At 40.6% G+C, this 26,124-nt stretch overlaps 1 protein-coding gene across 1 annotated transcript in view; it reads left to right on the top strand.

Moving 5' to 3' along the window:
- Positions 1-8,667, top strand: part of ABHD5 (abhydrolase domain containing 5) — a 29,867-nt gene extending 21,200 nt beyond the window's left edge. The window contains exons 4-7 of the mRNA XM_012644484.1: positions 2,634-2,788; positions 5,239-5,350; positions 7,536-7,722; positions 8,307-8,667. Coding sequence (XP_012499938.1) covers positions 2,634-2,788; positions 5,239-5,350; positions 7,536-7,722; positions 8,307-8,396 — 544 coding nt within the window. The 3' untranslated portion in view covers positions 8,397-8,667. The remainder of the gene's footprint in view (positions 1-2,633; positions 2,789-5,238; positions 5,351-7,535; positions 7,723-8,306) is intronic.
- Positions 8,668-26,124: the final 17,457 nt, after the last annotated feature.

Genomic DNA, 26,124 nt, shown 5'->3' with positions numbered 1-26,124 from the left:
GAAAAATCCAGGCTGGACCAGCCTGTGCATACTCTGTGATTATATGCTGTAAAATTTGTATATCTCTATAAACAAGGACCGAAGGGAAACATAGAAAAGCGTAATAATCCAAATGTTTACCAAGCATTTGCTATGTGCTAAGCACCATGCTAGGTGCTGAAGACACAGGATTGAACAATTTTAGGGGAAATTGACTCCTTTTAAAAATAAACAAATAAAAAGGTCACCTGCTCTAGTATATATATATATACTTTGCATAATTTGTTAAACTAACATTGTTACCTAGGGATAATATTTTGAAGATCATATTAAAAAGGCAAGCCAAACTAAGGCAAAACAAAACACTTCCAAAGCTTTCCTTTGTTCTCCCCCTTCTTGGGTTAGCAGGTCAGAAAGAGCCTAAAGCAGACTAGACAAGATCACTTAACAAATTTGTAACACAAATTTCACAGTCTTTTAGGGTAGGGTATGTTTTAATAAAGAGTTCATTTTTCTCTTTGGGAGATAAGTCAATGTGAATAATACTGGCTGTTTCCTAACATGAATCTTTGCTGCTTTCAACTAGGTGGCTATTTCATTAATTTCCTAATACCTCTGGCATACCACCTCCATCCCTCACCCCGTATCTCACTGTGGGCTATAATAAAAGGAATTTAGGAGGTGGTCAAAATAAAAGAGATAGTCTTTGCCATTAAAAAATAAAACACTAATTTCCAACCCTTTCTTATACACTATTAGGAAATATTCTCATATGAAATTTTTAGGCTGTGAAGGCACACTAAGTATATAGAATTCTCATGTATCATGTATCTCCACAGATTCATAGTTTTATTCCACAAACCTCCTCAGTGCCATGAAATCTAGATGATAGGATTGGTCTAGAGTTGATAAAGGTTAAGCTTTACCCTTACTAATATGTTTATTTTATGTTGCTTAGCCTAATTTTAGAAGAGAAGGCCTTCTGCCCAATGGCTTGTTGGTATCTATTAGTACACTGCTAGAGTGGGGAAATTGGGTTTTAGCCCTTGTACTACATTAACTAGCATTATATACTGGGGCCAATCACATAGTACATCTCAGCTTCCTCCTCATACGAGATGAAAGATTAGACTGAATATTCTCCAAGGGCCCATAGAGCTCTATGCTCTAAAGCTTTCTGTTTGAAAAAAAAGCAGTCAAGGTAAAGGACTTGTTATTAACTCATCCTTATATGTGCTGACAAAAATAATAAAACAGATTTTACATAAGGAATAATAGCATCTGTGTTCACATTTTAGTTTCTTTATCTTTCTATTTCAGTTTTGACTTAGGAAAGGGACTTTAGAATCATTGTCAGTTCATCCTTGGAAATTTTGCTGGCATTTGTTGGCTGTTTTGGTTACAGGTGAACATTGTATTGTATCAGGAGGACCTTTGTGCTTTGTTTAGAATCTTTATGATATATAAAAGCATGGTGGGCCGGACGTGGTGGCTCATGCCTATAATCCTAGCACTCTGGGAGGCTGAGGCGGGTGGATCGCTCAAGGTCAGGAGTTCGAGACCAGCCTGAGCAAGAGCGAGACCCCGTCTCTACTAAAAATAGAAAGAAATTATCTGGACAACTAAAAAAATATATATATGGAAAAAATTAGCCAGGCATGATGGCTCATGCCTGTAGTCCCAGCTACTCGGGAGGCTGAGGCAGAAGGATCGCTTGAGCCCAGGAGTTTGAGGTTGCTGTGGGCTAGGCTGAAGCCACGGCACTCTAGCCCGGGCAACAGAGTGAGACTCTGTCTCAAAAAAAAAAGAAAAAGCATGGTGCAGCTACATGGAAATACTGCTGTTAGTTTTGGTTTTCCTTCATCAGGAAGAAGTTTCATACAATGGAAAAATTAAAATTATTAACAGTATGAAACGCTTTTGTATGAAGTTGGACTAGAGATTTTCTATCTCTTTGGTCAGTAAAGAAGAAAATTAGGAAAGGATTGGGAGCAGAATCTAATGCCAGTATATCATGATGTTATGGGTAGGGTAGATAGACATGTTCCTTTTCAACAAATTCTGGAATCCCAAACTAGGGGGTATATTTTCAGTCCATCTTAGAATATCCTCATGTTTGTGAAAAGTTCATTTAAAGTACTTTCGAACCGACTTTAAGTCTTCTCTTAAATTTTTAGAATGATTGATTCAGAGGAGATAACTCTTGTTAGTATCCGAGGTTATTTTGTAAGAGTGTGATATTGATCTTTAGTCATTTCTACAGTGTCAACCTTGAGATAAATGGAATCATTGGATTTTTCTGTGTGGTCAGTGATCTATATCATCTGCCAGGGTGTAGCTTAAACAACAAAAAATACCTTCTTGTTTCTCAAGAGACACACAATTATATGTGCTACTTTCCACATCTTTTATTATCCACATTTAGAGATATCAAAAATAAAGCCTCCTTTCTATATTATACACCTCTCAAATCCTATTGAATATCAAAAGTTGATGCATAATAAGAGCACAATATAACCTGTTTAGCCACTAGTCTTTAACATGAAGGTTTTTGAAGGTGGTTCATTCTACCTTTACTTTATAAATTATGTTAGTTCTTTATATTCTTAGGGTGAATTAACCAAATGAACTTAAGTCTGTTCTTTCCCCAACAGGGTTAGTCATCTCATTTTAGTGGAGCCTTGGGGTTTTCCTGAACGACCAGACCTTGCTGATCAAGACAGACCAATTCCAGTTTGGATCAGAGCTTTGGGAGCAGCATTGACTCCCTTTAACCCTTTAGCTAGCCTCAGGATTGCAGGACCCTTTGGTGAGTGCTTTTGTCCTAGGAAAGCAAAATATTTATAGATTAGCAATAGAGGAGTATTTATCAATTACCATTGTTAGTCAAAATCTTAAAAACAAACAAAGAAACCTGAAACCTTACTTTTTTTTTTCTTCCTCTAATAAGTACCATGCTGTGTACAAACATAATAAAACTAGGCTCTTCTCCTCAAAGAGTAGTCTTTATATTGTAACCATTACAAGTAATTAGTACAGCAGAGAAAGGAGGGAGATGCTGAGGATGAGGTTAGTTAGTCTAGAACATTCTGAAAAAAGCCAAGCAAGCAGAGTGTCTTTGGGAAATATGTAAGGATCTCTGCTAGCCCAGGGCCTGGGGAGAAGTGTAGCATGTTGACCTGTTGGTGAGTGTTAGAGAGCATTTGACCAATTGATGATATCCAGCTGGTAGATCACAAAACCTGATTTTATCAACCCTGGGGATAACAGGTATCCCCACACTCACAGATTCTTCCTTTCTCCATAATGTCAGAGTGTTAGGAAGATAAAGTCATTCTTTCCACCACATTCTGAGGACTCCTGATATATATTTCTGGTCTTATTTTGAGGTACCATTGTTTAGTCTTTGACTTTAGTTTATTTCACTCTCAGCTGCTCTGTCTTAGCCCCATAGCCATGCATATTTCCTTCCCTCATTGTCCACAGATGATGGTTTGAACCTCTGCCTTTCCCCCTTACAACTTGTATCAGTTTGGAGTGCTTTTGACTGCAAGTAACTGAATACCTAAGTGGCTTAAACTATAAGGTCTTTTATTATTTCCCTAATAAGCAGTCTGGAGGTAGGTAGTTTCAGCAGTTGTTCTAGTAGCCAGCTCATTGATCTTAGGGTTTGGCTCTGTATCTGTGATTCTCTTGACCTTTTTCCTCATGGTTGTTTGATGGCTGCTATGACATGGAGCATCATGTCACTAAACAGCACCCTGACAAGAAGAAAGGAAAGCATGGAAAATGGTCCTTCTCTCCATAATTCTTTGTCAGGGAAGAAAGTCTTCCCTGGAAAGCCCTAGCACACCTTCCCTTATGTCTCTGCCCACCTCTAATTCGTTCACAAGCAAAGAAGAATAAATTTCTGTGACTGACCAATCATGATTTGTTCTCAGGGGTTGGAGGAGGGGCCTGCTTTCCTGGGCACATTGCTACCTAATTGATACAATAGATAAAATGGGTTGTGTTAGCAAGAAAAGCAGAGAGGTATGGGGGGGTCAGGTGGGGGTGTGGGAATAACTACCACATAGGTGCCTGGAGATGCTGCTCCCTCTGCCCAGTCCTGGCCCCTCCTTGCTCTAGTGCCGTCCTTGTTGGTGGAGAGAGCAGTGAGACTATGGAGCTCAAAAGAGGGCACAGGGCTTGAATTGGTGACCACACTCCACTCCCTCAGTGTTCTTACAGGTGGCACTTTTTGCCTACCCCCAGTCCTTTCAGCCCTCCCTAGTAGAACCATTCCTCCTTACATGCCTGGTCCTCCTTTGGTGAACTACTTAAGAGCTTCATTAGTCTATATAGTCCTGAAATGTAAATGGATTTCACTAGATCACAGGTATATAAATGGCAATTATGGGAAAAGTAAAGTATGAAAAGAAATTAGGAGACAGTGTTGAGAGCGAAAGGGTACCTGGGATCTTTAAAGCCATGCCCTTGGTCCTCCATTATTGCTTGAATTGGGGGAGGGGGGAGTGATGTAGAATATCAACTGCATCACAAAAATTCTTGGTGGAACAGTATACTTTCTTCAGAGATAGGAAAGGAGGGCCAGTAAAGAAGCAAAACCTTGCTGGAGTAATGGCGTGGTGGTAGCAGAAAGGGAAACCAGCTAGTCTCTGGGGTCCCAGAATGGCAAAGTGATGAGATGAAGGCTTCTGCTCTTCATCTTCTTTCCCTTAGGGGCCTTGCCACAGCCTCTTTCTCAAGTAGGGCTGTGGGAGTGCCACCATGGATGACCTTAAGAGGGAATGTTGCTAGTGTCACAGCAGAAACAGAATTTATTTTCCCACCAAAATATTTATATATACCAGTTTACTTCATTTAGATGCTAATGTGTTATAATTATGGAGGAAATGCAAGTTAATAAGTTAATTTTATGTGTGGGCTGGTCTATTCACCTGCCATGTTTAAATAAATTATATTTCCTACAAAAACAAGTCTTAGAAAACTAACTTATATATTTTTGAGCTCCTAAAGCACATCTGTAAATCAGTATACAATACTCTTTAATTATATTAAATTTATTTTAGTTTTTCCCTTAGGGAACTTGAGGAGAGCAGCTTCCAGAATCTGCTTTTTTTCACCTAAAATATATATTTGAGTATATGTATACACACAACACTCATTATACAAGCAAGCACTAAAACTTTCTATATTGTTTAGTCTATAAGTTAATTATAATTTAAAACAAACATGTTTTTATTTCCTATTAAATAGGTTTAAGTCTAGTGCAGCGTTTAAGGCCTGATTTCAAACGGAAGTATTCTTCAATGTTTGAAGATGAAACCGTGACAGAATACATCTACCACTGTAATGTACAGACTCCAAGGTAAGAGTGCTGATTCTAAATGTACTTGTGTCTTACACTTTTCTTTTTTGAAAATATATCAGAAGTCCAGAAGATTTTTATCAATAGTTAAATGACTGAATTTAAAAGGACAAGTGTCTAATACTTCTTAATTTATTCCTTTATTCATAGGGTACCTACTACATAAAATATTGTGCCAGGTTCTGATGGGAGGTTAAAAAGTAAGACGTACTTTCCTTCCCTAAAGTGCTTAGGGATCAGTTGAGGAAGTCTTGGTCTTGGGCTTCTCTAGGAGGTGGTCCGATTTGAGAGATGAAGAATTTCACATGAAGCAGTGTTTCCCAAACTGACTATGAGTGTTCCACAAAAAAAAGGTGCTGGATTAAACAAAAGTAAATGGTTTTCTGCACCATGGATCTTCCTAGAACCTTTACTATACCAAAGGGTATTGAATCTCCCAAGTGCATGGGAGGTGCTGTGTAGCACTTTTCAGGTTCAGTTGATGATTGCATCTCTCTTTTACTGAGCAGCTCTAAACATCTGTAGCACAACATGGGAAACACAGCTGCAAAGAGGAGTGAGTGAGGGATTCTGTATGTATTTGGACAGTGATTAGAAGGAGAGAGAGTGAGAATGAGAGCATAGTAGCCAAGAGGGAGCAAGAGGGCCAAACATATTTTATATGACTTACGGATAGATATTGGGTGCAAGGTACCAGTGGAGGAAACAGTGGGGAACTAGGAGAAGACTGAAGGACAAGGCCCCCAAGTTTGTAAGAGAAGCATCCAGAATGGAAGGCGAAGAAGAGAGCTGCACTCCTCATGCTTTGTTGTGTACCAGAATTGTTGAGGGAGCTTGTTAAAAATGTGAGCCTTGTTTCTAAGACTCTGATTCAGTAGTTCTGGGCTCCATCTCTAACAAGTACTTCAGGTGATTCTAGTATAGGTGGGCCATGGAGCACACTTTAAAATGTAGAAGTGCCAGCCTGAGCAAGAGTGAGACCCCGTCTCTACTAAAAAAATAGAAAGAAATTAGCTGGACAACTAAAAATATATATATATAAAATTAGCCAGGCGTGATGGCGCATGCCTGTAGTCCCAGCTACCCAGGAGGCTGAGGCAGGAGGATTGCTTGAGCCCAGGAGTTTGAGGTTGCTGTGAGCTAGGATGACGCCACGGCACTCTAGCCTGGGGAACAGTGAGACTCTGTCTCAAAAAAAAAAAAATTGTAGAAGTGGCATGTCATCCTTTCTAAGACTGGGACTTGAGTGAAAGGCCTGAGAGCTTAGATGCAGAGACAGGCTCCCTCCCTTTTTTTTTCCTCCCTCACTTTTGGCAGAAAATGTGTACACCTACTTTATTAAAAAGATTGAGGCAATGGTAACTATTGATAGGTATAGCCATTGCCTCAGTCTTTTTAATCAAGTAGGCTAAAGGTTCTCTGCCAAGAGTGAAGGAGGCTAGAAGGTCAGGGTCCTTAAGAGTTAAGGTTTCGTGACTTCTAGGCAGTAGGGTCTGGTGGATTAGTCTGTACACTTTATTGACTTATTCTAACAGTTTTTAGGGGTCTGTCTCAGGAACATCATCCATTGTCCTGCATGGTCTTAGCGTTTTACTCTTCACTTTCATTTCGTGGTTACATGTAGACCTAGTGTGTTATCTTTCTTGTGGTGAAACTCAATTTCTTCATAAAAAGCAATTTAGAGTAATGTCTAGTTCTGCAAGAATAGCATAAGTGACAGCAAAATGGACCTATTCTGGGAGTTTGCAAGAATACCTAATCTGAGTTTCTTCTTAACTTGGTAATGGTTTTGCCATTGCAGGTGAAAAGCTGGTGCCATAAACCCATTGAAAAGCTACCTTCTACGTCAGTTTGAAATAAGTCAGAGCGAAAGAACATATTTTAACTATCCCCACAAGAAATAATTTCATAAGTTAATGATAGAGAATTAGAGTTGCATGTTTTGGTTTAGAAGAAGATAACTTTTATTTAGCTGCTTCTTATACAGCAGCCTTGTTTATTTTACAGTGATATAGCTTCTGTGAGGTTTGTTCCTTATATTATCTAGTAAATTATTTTCTATTTAAGCTGAGGTTTTACTTAAATGGTGAAAAACTAAATATGAATATGTTTTAATAGAGATAAGAGTACAATGCATACTCATTCCCAAAAGTCATACAATGTGATCTTCTCCTTGCCCTTAAAGTGGTGAGACAGCTTTCAAGAATATGACTATTCCTTATGGATGGGCAAAAAGGCCAATGCTCCAGCGAATAGGTAAAATGCACCCTGAGATTCCAGTTTCAGTGATCTTCGGCGCCCGATCCTGCATAGATGGCAATTCTGGCACCAGCATCCAGTCATTACGACCACATTCATATGTGAAGACAATAGTAAGTGTGTGGCTTGATTTTGATTTTCAGTTGTAGATGAAGTCTGTTTTATTATCTCTCTTAAATGATGTTTCAGGTCATCCCTGTGATTTCACATCTGAGCTGTACCTGCAGCCTCATTCAGAGACCTGATATCACATGTGGTGGGGCAGAGTTTGACCCACACCAATCTTCATGTCCAAACAGAGAATCACCTTTCTGAGGGGTCTTTCCTGTTCCTAGAGCCACAGCATCTCAGCATTAGGAGAGACTGGGAGAGGGACTAGTGCAATAACTCCTCAACTAACTCCCACCTAACAGGGCAGCACATTCTCACTTCGTTCACCTTCTCTGTTGGCCCTTTCGTTAGTGGTCAATTTAGAGTTTTTTGTGTACTAAAATTTTATTAAGATTTGGTATATTTTTCTATTTATTCTCAGATCCTTTTTATAGAAATAATAGTTACTAGAGATACATGTTGCTTATTCTTTTATTTTTTTATTTAAATACAGTGACTCTCACTTTTATTACTGTGTCTTTGCTTATATATCATTGTGTTTTATTAAGTGCTTTTACTCACTATCTAAATGTTTTTCCTTACCCAGGCTGTTCTTGGGGCAGGGCATTATGTATATGCAGACCAACCAGAAGAGTTCAATCAGAAAGTAAAGGAAATCTGTAACACCGTGGACTGAATACACTGAAGTTGTTGTGGGAAAACTTGGTGACTGATACAGTTCTTCAGCAATAATTCATAGTCTACGATGAAAAGCAAGGAATACAACACCAGAAGCAGGCCGTCTTCTAGACTGTACTTTGCACATGTTTTCTTTATGAAGTCACTTGCACATTTAAGCCAGTTAGTGCCTTCTAGAAGAATGCCTTTTCTTTCTCCTACACAAAATTGAAATACGTAAGAGTCTCCACATTTAATAGCTTTAAATAAAAGGTTATTTGTCCCTCTGATGTACTGAAAAATTATAATTTTTCAGCTGAGAATTTTTTCATTTTTATCTAACTTGTTGGGTACTTTTTATATTACAGTCTATAGTGCCAATTTAAAGAAGTGATTTCTGGGTTTATTATATACTGTAAAGATGTACTTTATTTTCTTTGCATATATTTATCATGTCTAATAACTGATATAGTTAATCCAAAATCAGTGTTTTTAATGTAAAAATTTGTCAGTTCAGAATATTTCACTTTGCTTTTGAAATGGAGTGACAAGACAGGTTTTTGGTTAAAAGAATAGGAGTTGATCACTAGCATTAATTTTTCTGATTTTCTTCTTTTTTATATTTAAGGCTGCAAATGTTGGTAAACATTTTAAATATGATCCATCCTGACATATACAATCTGCAATAACATAACCCCTTGGAATCTTCTCTGTGTGATATAATTCTGTATTTCCAAAGAAATATAACATTAATACTTAAGTGATTTGAGTACTGAAAAATCTTAAGTAAAAATCTGCCTTTTATTCCTCCCATTAATACAGGATGCAGCAAATGGAACAGATTTCTTCACTTAAGGGGATATTAAGTTTGTTACCTTACAGAAAGCCAAGGTATATCATATTTTCATTAACATTTAACTTTTGTAGTTGGGTGCTAAAACTGGATTGCGTTTTTACCACTAAAATATAAAAATAGATGGTGCTGTTATGTCTCGTAGCACCAGAAATGAGCTAGTACTGGGTTTTTTAAATTATTATTAAGAGTATTGTGTTGATTAAATCATTATATACTTGAAGTTATGTTACAAAAATTCTATGGTTGATTGAACTATTTAATAGTAACAACGCTCAAGTGTATCACTTTCTGTGGTTTTAAAATGAGGAAAACTTCTTTGAAACTGTGAAAAAGCTCCTTGTAGTAACTGGCTGCTGAGAAAACCCTCCACAAAAGAAAATTGAATAGGATTGTCACCAATAAGGCGTTTTTGCCTTGTGTTTTGCTAATGTTGCTTGTCTAGGAGAAAGGTGGTTATGTAAATAAAAACAGTAAACTCAAGCAAATAATGGTTTAATAGTTTTGGTTATTGCATTTTTAAAATGGTTAATTAGGAAATTTGTAATTGTTAGAAAATTTAAAGTTGTATCACTGTGGATTAACTGCCAGAAAGACTGAATATTCTATTTTCAACATCTCCCCGACAAAAGAATAGACAGATTTTACTGAATCGTGGCAAACAGCTTCCCAATGAACAATTTATCTCACTAGTCAGATTAAACAGGTGAATGCAAGAAGGCAACATGATAGTTAAGATGTGTTGTCTGATTTCTCTACCTTAAGAACAAAAATAGCCTTAACTTTTTATTAGTATCTTGGATGGCCACATTCAAGTAAATGGTATAAATAATTTGGACAATATTTTTGTATTTCTGTTGGACACACTCTCTAATCTCTCTTAATTATCCTTTGCTGGGAGGATACCAGTTCACTTATATAGGAAAGTGTCTGCACAGAAAACTTGGTCCCAGCCCTTGGAGTAAAGTGACTCGGTTCACTTAGTGAAAGGGATTTCTGGCCACAGACGTGTCAAGCGATTCAGGAAAAAGATATACCCAAATATCAAGTGAAACTTATTTTCCTACTTGCTGAATTTGATTTATTTGAAAATGTCATAACTCTTTAAAAAAGTTAGATTTTACCTTGGGGTATGATATATGTAATTTTGTGAAGATTGAAGTAGCAGAGAAGATTACAATCCTCAAATTCTTGAAAATAAAGTGGGCACTAAAGGTTTTCTTTAAAAAAATCTATTACAGCATTTGATCTTTGCTAAGTTGTGCACAATGTACTTTAATTCTATTTTACAAAATCAATTTTACTGTGATAGTCACAAGACAGCTATATATATTGAGTCTTTAGTATGGACTGATCTGTTTATAATAGTTATTACAGGAACATAGAGTATTACCCCGGTGAGTATTAAGTAAACACTCATTATTCTGAAGGAAGCTGCTCTGCAGTTGTGGCTGCCATACATGGCTTTACCTATGTCCACACATTCCCTTAAGATGATTTCTGGTTTTTTTCCTTGTTCTTCTAAAACTAATTTTCCAAAAATTGTTGCCTAGGGTTGGTTTCAGAACATTATGTAGAGAACATTTTGAAATGTCTCCATTTATAATCTCAATAAAATAAGAAGTTTTTTCCTGAACCAACATATTGGAAAGCATAAACAAGAATAGCCAAAAGAGGCCGGGCGCGGTGGCTCACGCCTGTAATCCTAGCACTCTGGGAGGCCAAGGCGGGCAGATTATTTGAGCTCAGGAGTTCGAAACCAACCTGAGCAAGAGCGAGACCCTGTCTCTACTAAAATTAGAAAGAAATTAATTGGACAACTAAAAATATATGGAAAAAATTAGCCAGGCATGGTGGCGCATGCCTGTAGTCCCAGCTACTCGGGAGGCTGAGGCAGGAGGATTGCTTGAGCCCAGGAGTTTGAGGTTGCTGTGAGCTAGGCTGACGCCATGGCACTCTAGCCCGGGCAACACAGTGAGACTCTGTCTCAAAAAAAAAAAAAAAAAGAATAGCCAAAAGAGCCCTAGAAAATAACATTGAGGAAAGAGGAATAACCCTACTAGATTTTATGCTATTAATATAAACAATACAGGAAAAGTTTTAGGAATTGAGTATATGATAAAGGAAGCATCTCATTGATGGGGAAAAAGACTTAAAAAACGGTGTTGAGACAAGAGTGGTTAACCATATGGAAAAAAATAAAATTGAATCCATTTCTCACACTGTACACAGGATAAAATCTGAATAGATCAAAGGCCCAATTATAAAAATGAAACCCTCTAAATAACTAGAAAACATAAGTGAATTCCTATGTAACCTGAAAGTGGGAAAAACTTTCCTAGGACTGAAAATCCAGAAAATAAAAAGAAAAGTGTATATCTTTAACTAGCTAAAATGAATTTTGGACGACCAGAAAAGCAAAGTTATAAATAAGAAACTGGGAAAACATTTGTAGCATGTATAACAATGGGCTAATTATAGTCCTAATATATGAAGAATTTCTAAACTTTGAGAAGAACTTAAAGAATGGACGAAAAGATATGAACTGATAGTTCATGGAAAATAAAATGCAAATGGCCCTTAAACATGTGGAGGTATGCATAATAAGAGAAACCCGAAACTACTGAAACACCTTTCTTACCTGTCAGATTGGGGGAAATCTAAATTAGACAATGTACGCTGTTGGTGAGACGGTGGGGAAACAGACACTCTGAAAAATACAGATCTCTGTGAATGGAATTAATAAATAGCAAAATTAAGTATAAATTTATTCTTCAACCTAGTAGTCCCATTTCTAAGATGCACTGACCAAAGTATGAAATGGTATATACACAAATATTTCCATTTTAGCACTATTTATAACAGCTAAAGACTAGAAGCCACCCAAATCTCCACTGATGGAGGGTTGATGGAAGAAACTATGGTATACCCATACAATGGAATACTGCATAGCTGTAAAAAGGAATGAGGCCTATTTCTGTGTACTGTTATGGAGTCATCTACAGAATATAGGAAATGAAAAATGTGAAGTGCTGGACAGGATATATGGTGTGCTATCTGTTGTGTAAGAAAGGAAAAGAAAAATGGAAAAAATATATATATATACGTGTGTATTTTCTTCTGTTTTTTTTTTTTTAAAGGCAGTGAAAGGATTAGTTATACCAATAACTAATAAAATGATTCCTTTGGTAGTAGTGCTAGGGAGCTGGACAAGGATGGCAACTAGATCTATATCTTGTATACCTTTGGTGCCCTGTCAATGTTTTATATAATTAAAATTTTTTTAAAAAAACTACTCTTGGCCAGGCGCAGTGGCTTGCGTCTGTAATCTTAGTACTTTGGGAGGCCAAGGCAGGAGGATCACTTGAGGCCAGGAGTTCAAGACCAGCCTGTGCAACATAGCAGGACCCCATCTCTGCAAAAAAATGAAATTAGCCAAGCATGGTGGCACATGTCTGTAGTCCCAGCTACTAGGGAGGCTGATGCAGGAGGGTCCTTTGGGCCCAGGAGTTTGAGATTGCAGTGAGTTATCATGACACCACTGCACTCTAGCCCAGACAACAGAGTGAGACCCTGTCTCAAAAAAAAAAAAAACAAAACAAACCCCAGAAATAGCTCTTAAAACTAAAACAAACTTAACGTGCAGTGGCGTCACCATAGCTCACACCTGGGCTCAAGTGATCCTCCTGCCTGAGCCTCCTGAGTAGCTGGAACTACAAGAGTGCCACCAAGTTGGTGGTATAGCCACACGTAGAATTACTTCAAGTGACTTGAAAGCCTAGCATTTTGTCTGCACTTTCGTCATGGACTATATTCTAGAGACTAAAGAACCACAAAGAAATCTTAAAGCATTCAGTAGGTTTATTTTTAGCAATGATATTGGTGTTGTCATTTTGAAACTGGGTATTTATACATAATAAAGCAAATATTTACTTATGTCATTGGAATCCAGAGCCAAGATTTTCAGCAGAAGAGGAAAGAGACACAAAATACAATCAAGTAAAAACCCTGACTTTTATATTTGAATTGGAAATACCAGTAAAATCCTGTGATTTTTCTCTTTCTAAAAAATACATGTTGCATAACTTTGTCCACTGAAAAGCCTTAGAAATCATCACAACTCAGTAGTAAGGTCCACTCTAGCATCCAGACTGGCCCACTGAAAGAGGCAAGGAAAGGATAAGATGAGTCTGGAATATCTTGTGTCAGAAAGCAAGGAAGACAGCAATGAGAATAAGGTCATGTCAAAGGGACCCAGGAGCCAACTTGAAAGGGCTTCCCTTGGCAGAAGATGGGACAATTTGAGCATCAGAAAATAATGGGCCTAGGCACAGTGGCTCATGCCTGTAATCTAGCACTTTGGGAGGCTTAGGTGGGAGGATTGCTTGAGGCCAGGAATTCAAGACCACCCTGGGCAATAGTGAGACCCCATCTCTGCAAAAATTAAAAAATTAGCTGGACTTGATGGCACTCTTGTAGTTCCAGCTACTCAGGAGGCTCAGGCAGAAGGATCACTTGAGCCCAGGTGTGAGCTATGGTGACGCCACTGCACTCTAGCCTGGACAACAGAGTGAGACCCTGTCTCAAAAAAAAAAAAAGAAGGAAAGAAGAAAAAGCAAAGAAAGAGGAAAGAAGGAAAGAAATGGAAGGAAGGAAGGAAGGAGGAAGGAAGAAAAAAATGAGTTGAAGGAAAGAAAAATGGATTGAAACACGAAATAGGTAAACATCAGGTCATAATGCTATTAAAAAACTGGTCACTTTTGAAGGTTACTAGGGCACCAATTCAATATTTTGAAAATTGCTAATGGGAAAAATGAAACATCCTAATTTCTTTGCGTACCAGGTTAACCTTACAAGGGAAAGTTCTTCATGTAAGAATCATGGCTAAGTAACAGAGGAATGATAGGATTAGGAAAACACCATTTGGCCACCTCTAATCAAATAACGATCTAGGCTGCTAAAAGCATGAGATGAAAAGTTAATGAGAAATATTTTATTGGGTGGCTCAGGTTAATAACATCTGAACCCAGTGATCAATCTTAGCATTACTGAAAAAGGAACAACCAGACATTGCATGCCTTTGATGTGTTGCAGTAGCAAGAACCCAGCACCAGCTGTGATGAATTATTGCCCCAAAGAAACAAAATTGAACCTGAACCTAATCAAGCCCCCATGTCTAATTATGAGTTTGTAAAAACATGGAAGATTGAGAACATGTTAGCATGTTAAATCCAGAATGTGGGACATTTCATAGGACAAATAATACAGTTTCTTCAGCCAACTGAAGGTGTAAAATGAAAGTGGTAGTGGGACTTAAAGATTAGAGAAACTTAAAGGACCCTGTTTGTATTCTTTCTTGAACAAAATAAAAGACATTTTTGAAACAATTTGAGAAAAGTTTAAGATGGACTGGGTATGAGATGTTATTAAGGAATTACTAATTTTGTTGGGTGAAATAATGGTATAGTGACTATTTTTTTAAAGCTCTTATCAGAGATATGTACTGAAGTATTCGTGGTTGAAATCAGAACTGGGATTTACCTGAAAATACTTCAGAGGAAAAAAGGCAGTGGGCAGAAACCAGGTAAAATGAACAGAATGTTACGTTGTTGCTAGGTTATAGACATATCGGGGCTTATGTAGGGTTTATTTTCTTTCCTCCGCTGTTAAGCATGTTTAAGGATTACTGTAATAGAAATTTAAATAAGAGAACGAGAAGAGAGAGATTGGAGAATGCCGTTATAACAGCTTTTTCTAGGCATAAAGAAAGAGCAGAAAGTAGGTAGTAGCTAGAGGGAGAAGTTTATATATACCCCACAGAGAGAGGGGGAAAGTGTGGCACAGGAGAGCACGGTTTGGATGATGTATTAAAGGCTAAGGGCAAATAGGAACTCTCATATACTGTTGGTGGATTGCACTAGGCACAAACCCTTTGACAAGTCATTAGCAATGCTGTATATGGCAAAATTTTAAGTGCTCCACGATTTTGTTTCCAAGTTTCTATCCCATAAATACACCAGCACCAATATGCAAAGACACCTATAAAATGTTCATTGTGGTGTTGTAATGTTGAGAGTCTGCAAGCAAACATATGACTGATTAAATTATGCTACATTCATACACTGGAGTATTTCCAAAATATTTTTAATGAAAAACCAAAATGCAGAATATTCATGTATATATACCCACAGGTAAATATATACATGCATACAGCATAGTGTGTGAAGTTATGTAAAGATGTAGTTACACACACACTCATATATAGACATTTTGGGGAGGATAAATATGTACATGATTTTGTTAACAGTGGTTAGTTTTGGAAAGGGGCAATTCTTTCTTTTATACATGCTTTTGTAAACTTTGGATTTTTTTGCATTCATTGCTTTAATAAAAACCATATAAAACATAGAAAAGCTCTTGGTTGGTATGCAGTAAGTAAGAAGATAACCAGAGGGTCTTCCTGGCTGTGCTGTTGTCTGTGTGTGGATGTGCAGATCCGGATTAGGGAAAGAGGGACAGCTGTTTGACATGTGGAAAAGGCTGTAAGTCTCAGTAATTTACCTGTTAGAAGTTGAGCTATAAAGATGTAACTGGTCTGTGCCAGCTGTCTCTGAGAAACAGTCCCAACACAAACTGCCCTTTTTATTTGTCCTTTTGCTTAAACTTACCGAAAGGGGCACCTGAATTTTAAAGAATGTGTACTCGTGTGTATCTGTTAAGCTCTACTTCTCTTTCTCTCTCCCCCATCCATGCACTACCATATCTCTCCTACTGTTTTCTCTAAAAATTCTCCTTTAAAATTTTTTTTTTTTAATGTTGTATTAAGTTAGAACTAGTTAGAATTTGTTTGCCTGTTTTCTGGCAGTAACCTGGCTTTAGGATCACTTAGATTAGCTCCCAGATTTAAAATTTAGAAACATTCTTATCAAGAAGTTTTCTAAATGACATGGGTAAGGCATTTTATTTTACCATATGCTTTAATCCTTTAAAAAGTTTCTATATATTCACTTAAGGCTTAAGAGGTTTCCATGAAGTGCCTATTAATTGTTTGAAAATTTAGAATAACCCTAGCCTACTTTTTAATTAAAATATTGTACTCATTTGAGAGAAGGGCCATTTGACTGACAGATGTGGAGGCTGATTTGCCACACGTGTGATTCTGGACACTTGTCACGGGGACAGGTGTGGAAAGCTGAATGACTGGTCTACTTCCTCCTTGGTAGAATTAGACATATTAATTACAATGGCCAGGGTAGGGGATAAGTACATTGTTGTTATGTTCATTATGAGCTGTTTCCTAGTTTGTTGCCTATGAATGTTTTTATAATTGGAAGTTACAGCAATGGAAACAGCTAAATGTTAAGACCAGATTGCCAGACATGGACAACTAGTATTTCACTTCCTGTGCCAACCAGCTTACTGTATTTCTGTTGAGACTTACAAAAGGCCCAACAGATCTTTAACATATATCTGTTAGACTTGAAAATGCTGTTTTCCATGGGATGGGAGGGTGTTTGGAAAAAACCCAAATTGTGTTTTTCCTCTGCTGTCATACCAACACAACAACGATCAACACAGAAAACTTCTGTGACCCCAAAATATGTGGGGATTTCTCCCCATCAGCAAGCAAGCAATTAATTCTGCAGTGGACACCAAATGAGTGTCCTCCAATTCAATTCTGGTACTACCTGGAGATAGCATCAGGTGAGGGCTCAGTCCCCAAGACTGCCCCCGACTTCAGATGCCAGTCGCACATCCAGGCCTCCGGAACTTCTGACTTTATGGGCTTCAAACTGGGGTTCCCAAGACCCTCTCTTTGGGTTTGATTAATTTGCTGGAGCAGTTCACAGAACTCAGGGAAACATGTTTACTGTTTTATTATAAAGGGTATTACAAAGAATACAGATGGAGAGATGTGTAGGGCAAGGTATGGAGGAAGAGCACAGAGCTTCCATGCCCTACCTGGGGCTGCCATCCTCCAAGAATCTCCATGTGTTCAGCTATCCAGAAGCTCTCTGAACTCTGTCCTTTGGGCTTTTATGGAGGCTTCATTACATAGGCATGATTAAACCATTGGCCCTTAGTGATCAGCTCAACCTTTAGACCCTCTCCCCTCCCTGGAGGTTGGGAGGTGGGGCTGAAAGTCCCAACCCTCTAATCCTGCCTTTGTCTTTCCAGTGGCCAGCCCCATCCTGATGCTATCAGTCAATCATCAGCACACAAAATGACATCATTGGGAGATTCCAAGGATTTTATGAGTTGTATGCCAGGAAATAGGGTCAAAGAACAAATATATATTTCACAATATCACAGAGGGGCACCAGGTAGGGGATATGGAGAGTAAAAGATGGCAGAGGAGGGAGGCCTCACATTAAGGATGACATCACGAACGGGCTTGATTCTCGTGCTGACCTGCAGAAGACCACTGAGGGACAGCTGCCCTGTCTCAGTGTGGCCCCCTTTCATGTGAAAAAGTTTTCAGTGATGATCTGAAAGGAGTAAAGCATCTCCTCTGTGTGGTGGAATGACCTCTCAGCTTCACTTGGCCAGCACCAAAGATGCCCGAAGCCGACACAGCTTCCTTGGCAGCCAAAGACAGAACACCACGCCCTCAAGTGCAGCCTGTTTCAGCAAACATCTGAGCATGAGAGATGTACTGTGCCAACTCTCAGAGCAGCAAGGCTCCAAGTCCAGTGTGCCAAACAGTCATCAAGGCTGCTTGGTATAATACGAATGCAGGTTGAGGCACTAACTCCGAGAGATTCTGATTCTGCAGATCTGTGGGTGGGGCCTGGGAATCTGCATTTTGACAAGCACTCTCCCCCCACCCCCAACACATCTGACAGGAGTGTTAAATTTTTTTGTTCTGTTGTTTATCAGGCAGTTCATTCAGTCGGACTCAAACTACAAATGCTGTCTCTTGGCAGCAGCTGAAATCTCAGTTTAATTATTTTATTCTTAGTTGGGAATCTGCCCCATACAGGCAGAAATTTGGGCAGAGATTATACCCAGACTTTGGGGCTCCCCTCTCTTACTCTCTCCTTTCCAGGACTCCCCCCTCATTTTGTAGAGGCTGTAGTTGCCCTGAACTCTGCCCTCTGGTCCTCCAAGCCAGAAGCACTGCTGGTTTTCTAGCAGAGTTCTCTCCTCCCTACCTCCAACAGAGTTGCAGCCTTCCCTCAGGCTAAAAGCTGTAAAGATGCTGTTCTCTATTCCAGGTGTCCACTCCCTTCCTGAATCTGTTCGCTTGTGTTCATTCTTTATTGTCTTCAGGTTGTTGTTTCTTAATATTCTGCATTTTAAAGTTAGTGGCGAGGGGGTTGGTCCCCAGTAGGGTCTTACTCTGCTATACTGCAAGCAGAACTACTGGATCAGACTTTGAGAATCTTTCTTTTCTAGTGTCCCTTGAAACGTGGCTAGATGGAGGCTTGCCATGCTGAAAGAATGCTGGCATCCTCTTTCTGTACTTTACCCTCCCATCGCCTACTGTCACCATATCTAGCAATCTGTAGACATTTTGCTTTACTCTAGAAAGGTAAATGAGAATTAGCCAATGCAGGAAAAGTGGTGTGGTTATTTGCACTACCTCTAAAGAATGATGCCCCAAACTTAGCTGAAATGTAAATATAGTTTACAGTCAACAACTTGTCTGGAAATCACAGTTTTGGTGTCATCTCTGAAACAGCTTCCTTATAAGTCCTTCTGTCTTTGGCTTTTTTTTTTTTTTTTTTTTGAGACAGAGTCTCACTCTTTTTGCCCGGGCTAGAGTGAGTGCCGTGGCGTCAGCCTAGCTCACAGCAACCTCAAACTCCTGGGCTCAAGCGATCCTTCTGCCTCAGCCTCCCTAGTAGCTGGGACTACAGGCATGCGCCACCATGCCCGGCTAATTTTTGGTTTTTTTGTATATATTTTTAGTTGTCTGATTAATTTCTTTCTGTTTTTAGTAGAGACAGGGTCTCGCTCTTGCTCAGGCTGGTCTCAAACTCCTGAGCTCAAACAATCCACCCGCCTCAGCCTCCCAGAGTGCTAGGATTACAGGCGTGAGCCACCGCGCCCGGCCTTGTCTTTGGCTTTTGCTGGTCTCACAGGCCTCACTTACCCTACCCACCAGTGGCTCCAAAGCTTGCAACATTTTACCATTCCAGTGCTCCTGAGACCTCTGTCCTCTCTAGGATTGTGTCACTCATGCTTATGGTTGTAGCCATGTTGGTTTATTGTAATCTAATAGGCCTACTCTTGCAAATTTTTTCTATGCCAACAAAAGCAAAATGGTTAAATTCTTGAATTTCTAATCCAATTCTCTTAAATTGGGAAAATTAGCAGAGTTCTAACAACTTCAGATTGTCAAGTACCCCAATATTCTGCATCACTCAAAACCCCAGGGCACCAACTACAAGATAAGATTGATGAAAGAGTCTGGAAGTCAGCAACAATCTTGAATAATGGATGTTTTTAAACTTCCACATTGCTGATGAAAGCTATTTGTGGTTCACTAAAACTAGCCCATAAATAACCCTGAGCAGTGATGCTCTGATACATTTCCTCCGTGCCTCCACCCTCAATGCTGAGAGAAGGCATTCGAAAATAATGAGGTAACACTAACAAGGGATTTATTTACCACCCGGAGACTGAGGAAGTAGGATCTGGAATTCTGAGAATCACTGTCTTGTGACCTGTAAATTGCTGCTCTGGCATCTGCCTCTCATTGTTTATTAATCTTTGACCTGTGGGTACAGGAGCCAACCATTAAGCAAGCCAGGTGTTAACACATGTACCTCTTGAGCGAGCTCTGCTATCGGAGAGCATCTAGAACTAAGAAAGAAAGAATAAGGGCTGAGCACCCAAAATGGACAGACAGCACTGAGCCCCGCATGTAAAGTAAAGCCTCTGCCCTTCCTGGTTGCCAGGAAGACTCTGGAAGGCTCGGAGGCTCTCCCTCGGCATTTAAGCCGTGGGCATTCTCATTGTACTTCCAAATCACTCTTTTTAATCTGCTGGGTGGATTAGAATCCCACATAAATGTAAGGATTTCCTGATTCCTAACACGTTTGCTGGGAGAGAGACGGAGCAACAAGGAACAACAGAACACTCTGGTTCATTTGAGAATATGAGCTTTTAACGTTTTCATGACAACTCTAACCATAACGGCTGCAGACAGAGCTCCCAAGAAATCCATTCCTGTGGAAAAGCTGTAGTTCCCTTCCCTGATAATGACTGGGCCAAAGGATGTGTAACAGCAGCGACCTCACGATGAGGATGGCAGCGCACATGCGATTGGGACCCTGGCATGCGGGGAATGGAAAGGTCATCTCAGGTGATCCGAGTACGATGGCATCCTGTAGATGACAACAGGGAAAGCACCGTACTCTTACAAAAGGTGTCACACATCTCTTATTTCATCTTTACTATCTGTTCTTTGTATTTCGTAAGACTTTGGATTTCGTCATAAAGGTAATATGCATTTTGGGGGAGAGTGAGGGAACAGATATCTCCAAAAACCATCTCCATTTTACCAAAGAGGAAAATGAAGCCCAGAGGTTAAGTGACTTGCCCAAGATCACACAGCTAATGAGTGGTCAGTCAGGACACTGGAACCAAAATAGTTTGTTTACTCCCTTTAGAGTTCTTTTCATTTGGATTTCTTTCTTCTTAGTGTTGCCAAATATTAATATTATAAATAACAGTGTAGGGTTGGCCTGCCATGTGTTAGAATGGGCAGAATCTTTGCAGAAAATTATAGGCATGACAAAGGTAGATAATTCGATTATCCAGCCAAGTTTTTATTACAATCTCTCAAAGCTGCTGGTGCCTTAACAAGGCAGAATTAAGTATGTTCGGAAGGATTACAAGTTGTTCTATGATAGAAAGTGCTCGAATAAATGTTTTAACAGTGTAGGGCAGCACTGTATTTCATGCTACAGAGATTCTAGTAAAGAAACTGAATAAGGTATAGATGCCTTTCTCCTGGGTCATAGCTATTTGGGCGCCTATTTCTGCCTATGGTTCCTTTGTGTACTTTTGTTAACTATACTGCAAGGTAAACATATTGTATTGTTGCGGAAGGAGATTGCATCTGGCCTGGGAGATCAGGAAAGCTGAAACAGGAGGTGGTATTTCAACTGAAATATTAAGAATCTGGTGATTAAATTCTGTTCATCTTTCGTAAGAAATAACATTTATGGAGCACTTATTGTACAATTTGAACTTTGCAACACTGTTTCATCTAATCCTTCTAACAACCCAATGGGAAAGGTACACTTATTTCACAGAGGAGGAACCTAAGGCTCAGAGAATTAACTTGTTGGAGCAGATGCTATCAGTGCTCTGCCCAAATGGCCTTTGCTGGGCCTGCTCCTGCTGGCGTTGTCTGCCAGCTGGTTCACACTGAGCTTTCTCCTGACAACTGCTCTTAGCTGATGGCAGCAGCCTTGCCTGAGGTGTAACCTGGAAGGCAAAGTCAAGGAAACCTCGGATGACAAAGAGATAGAAAATATGAAAAACTGCTGAAGAGAGATGTCAATATTGGATTTCCCGGATCTATCTTCCACCTAATAGACACTCCAGGAAGAGAGACTTTAAAATTTTTCATTTTAATGAGGGATAGAAAATAAACCATTTTAAAAAGTGAATTTCCTTGAGGTGCCCTCAGGTAGTGAGTAGCGATAGGAGGAAAAAGGTCACACACACACAGATGTCACTTAGTGACATTTCAGCCTCTTAAAGACACCAAGGAAGCTTGGCTGTAGCTAAAAAGAAAATTCTACAAATTTCCAGAGGGAAACATACAAAGTTTCAATAATCAGACTGGCACCTGACTGCTCATCTTCCAAATGGGAACTATCTACAAAGTTCTAAATGTTTCTGAATGAAAATGATTTTGGACCTAGAATTCTATATTCCCTTTACTATCATTAAGAGTGAAAGCAAAATAACAATGTTCTTGGACATGCAGAGACCCGGACAAGACTGCATGCATAATTTGTGGGGCTCAATGCAAAATGAAAATAAGGAGTCCCTTGTTCAAAAAGTATTAAGAATTTCAAGACAGCACCTGCAGAGCATTAAAATAAGAGTGGGCCCCTCTGAATGCAGGGTCCTGGGCACTGCATCAGTCACAGGCTCAGGTGGCTGGCAAAGCTCACCGTCCATGAACCCTTCCTGAAAAAAAGAAAAACTAATTCAAAAAAGAGATGGGCACAAAATAAATAAATAAATAAGAAAACAAACAAAAAACCCATCCCGGTAGAACTTATAAAAAATTATTGTCTAAAGTATAATATTCTGGCAGGGCGAGGTGGCTCAAGCCTGTAATCCTAGCACTGTGGGAGGCTGAGGCGGGCGGATCGCTCAAGGTCAGGAGTTCGAGACCAGCCTGAGCAAGAGTGAGATCCCATCTCTACTAAAAAAAAATAGAAAGAAATTATCCAACTAAAAAAATATATATATAGAAAAAATTAGCCGGGCATGATGGCGCATGCCTGTAGTCCCAGCTACTCGGGAGGCTGAGCCAGGAGGATCTCTTGAGCCCAGGAGTTTGAGGTTGCTGTGAGCTAGGCTGACGCCTCGGCACTCTAGCCCAGGCAACAGAGCAAGACTCTGTCTCAGAAAAAAAAAAAGTATAATATTCTTTATGTATCTTAAAGTAATGATTTTTAGAATACTATTAAGAATAGAGGAAAATTTATTTTAAAATTATATATTAAAATTCCATACATTAAAATTTGATAATTTTGACAACATAGTGAGAGGAAAGAGAAACGTAAAAAGCATACTTAATGACTTGTTAGACTCAGGGGCCAGGGATGATTTAGATATTAATTAGAACAAAATATATTTTAAACATTGATTTTAAATATTTAAAGGTAACCACAAAATTAGTGACTTAAGGCAACACGTTTATTACTTCGCGGTTTCTGGGGATCAAGAATCTGGGTGTGACTGAGCTGGGTTGTCTGCCTCAGGGTCTTTGCACGGCTGTAGTCTAGGTGCCAGCTGAAGACCACCTTCAGCTTGTTGCCATGTGAATCTCCCCAACCAACACGGTCACTTCGTTCGTCACAGCCGGTAAACTGGGAAGGCAGTGAGGAGTCTGCCAAGGAAGGAAGTTACAGTCTTACATATCGTGATCACAGTGGCGCGGCATCTGTGGTCTTTGCTGGGTTCTAACCATCAGAAGGGAGTCACAGGGCCTGTCCACACTCAGGTGGAGGGGAAGGCAAGGCTGTGGGCGCCAGGAGCAGGGGTCGCTAGCCCACCACTCACCCATTCACACCAGGGCCTGGCAGACACGGGAGACGCGGTCGCACACCTGGTCATATAAAGCCTCACCTGCTCGCCGGAGTTGGCAGGGTGTGTCTTGCCCATAATCGGCTCAAGTGCACTCATATACAATTCGTCACTATTCGTGGAATAAACATGTCAATGGCTGCAAATGAAAGCAGTTTTGAAAAACAGAGTTTGGCACCATTAACAGGTTGTTTTTAATTTGCATTTTAAAACAGATTTGGCAGTTTTGCATATTAAAAGGTCAAAGTGTCGTGCTGTGAAAGAGAAAACAAGAGCTTAAACGTTCCAGAACAAAATTTTCCACAGGGCGCCCTTGTGTTTGCCTTTGCATCTGGACCGTTGTCCTAGTCCTGCCACCGCAGCCATTTACATCTGAATCACATTTCTCTCTTGAGCAGTAAATATAGTTCAGTACTTGCTTCCAACGTCCTTCACTCAAGGAGAAAAACATGTCTGGGGTACATATTGCCACAACCATACTGGCATAAATTTTAAAATCTGTGTGCAAATGGGTGGTGACTGCACCATGTAGACCCCCTCGGTTAGTGTCTTTAAGATGGCATTATTGAGAACTGACCCTGTTACTGCTACTGTTTTTTCTTGGAATGAGACCCGGGCCACTGCTCATTCTGAGAAGCCCTGTCTGGGAGTCAGGAAGTCTGGGTTCTTGTCCTGGCTCTCCCACGGATGAGCTGCGTGGCCTTGGCCGGTCACCCTCCCTGTCTGCACCAGTTTTCTTATCTATGGAATGGTGGGTTGGGATGGATAACAATTCAGGGATCTATCCCTCTGCAGTGAGATTCCAGGCGACCACAATTAGATGCTGTGCTGGGCGCAGTGGTGCTCTTTACTGGGCTGTTGCAACCACCCTCAACTGTTGTGAAGGTGGCCCCTAGTGGCTCACAGCTGTCTCCTCTGGAGGATTGCCCTTGGCCACACAGGAGCTTCCTCGCCTGGGAGATCACACTCCTGTGCCCGATGTTTGACAGACACTTGCCTCCATGTGGGGCCCAGTGTGTGGCCCCGTCGATGTCCCTGAGCACCTGAGCACTGGCTAGTTGGGCTCTAGATGAAGCCACATGCCTACTTAGCTCCTCCCCACTCCATCCTGCTTCTCTCTCTCCCCTTCTCCTGGGTGCCCCCAAAACCCAATATGCAAGAATTCTTGTCTCAGTCTCTACTACGAGGGACCCTGATCCAAGAAAGCTACCTTAGAGAGGAGAGCTCATGGGTGTGGGATTTCTGGAATTTTCCTGAGGGCATAAAGTCATCATGAAAATGGGGGATGGCGAGGTGTAAAAACAGAGAGAAATCCTTTAACTAAAGCACTAGGTATATTGAAATAAATATGCAATCTTAATAGAAAATTTAGTTTACATTTGAGGTAATGGTGGAACCTCAAAGTAGAAACATCTGCTCGCTCCTGGCTCAGCGTGGGCACTCAATGAATAACTATTGAACTAAATTAGGTTGAGTTTCTGAAGAGGAGCCTAGAATTATTGTAAGATACTTGATCACAGGAGGGATTATGCTTTCGGGGCACAAAGGAGCGAGAAGAGAGCATGTAAAGAGAAGTCTGGTGTCCCCAGGGCTGAGGGCTCACTCTGTCCTGACCCCTCCAGGAACTGTGATGGCCGTCAGGACCAGGGGAACGTGATGAGTTGAGGGTTAATCTTAGCGGGTATGTCTAGATTGTAGGTGCCAGCCCTTAGGGGGGACATCCGGGTAGGTTTGGAACCCCCTCTTCTGTACCACCAGCCACCTCCCGCCGTGCTGATAACCCTGATGGAGGAGGCAACTCCCTGCTCTCGGCAGCTCTCCTGGGTTCAGCTACCCTACCTTTCTCAGTGTTTGGGGGAACGAGAGCAGGTGACAGTCTCCTTGGGCCCACAGGGACAGATCAGGGCTTCACTAACTTGGACCCCTGTGTGTTGGGATTTGCAGTTCAAAACTGAAACGCTCTGGCCTTTCCCTGCTTCTTTGTCCTCACCCAACCTTCTCTGCAGTTCTCCTCCCACCTGCCTTTCAGACTTGTAGTTATTTTGTGTCCTAACCCCTCACCACTGGGGGGTCAGGGAAAGCCGGGGATGGGGAGTTCATACTGGGTTTTTCAGAGCAAGGAATGGGAGCCCAGCAGGGAGGTGAGTTGCTGGGCCAAAGACTCCCAGCCCCACCCCAGAACAGGACCCTCTCTGGACTTGGGGTCAGCTGTGGCCACCGAGGGGAGTATGCCCACCCCCCAGCTGGAGGCCTCTCCTGGTTAATTTTCCACGAGGGCCCATGGGTGGGAGCTCATCACCTGAGCAAAGGTGACATAGGTGAGGGAGGTGGACCTGGAATGGGGGATGTGGCCTCCTGACATGGCTACTCCCTCACAGGTGTGGGGCTTTCCAGAGTGGAGATCTGGTGTCCCAAACTACAGCCTCCTGACCCTAAACCAGACCCTAAACCAGGGCCTTGGGGAGGCCCTATGATACCAAACACACTTTGGAAATGCCGCACCCACCTCCCAAGCCTATCAGGGATCCCCAGCTGTGTCCTTGTGCAGGGTGTGAGTTTTCTTGGTTGGGGGAGATGGGGAGGAGGTGTGATGACAAGTTGAGGGGTG

Source organism: Propithecus coquereli, unplaced genomic scaffold (assembly GCF_000956105.1).
Source record: "Propithecus coquereli isolate 6110/MARCELLA unplaced genomic scaffold, Pcoq_1.0 Scaffold1, whole genome shotgun sequence".
Classification (NCBI taxonomy): domain Eukaryota; kingdom Metazoa; phylum Chordata; class Mammalia; order Primates; family Indriidae; genus Propithecus; species Propithecus coquereli.
This window is presented reverse-complemented; position numbering and strand designations above follow the sequence as displayed.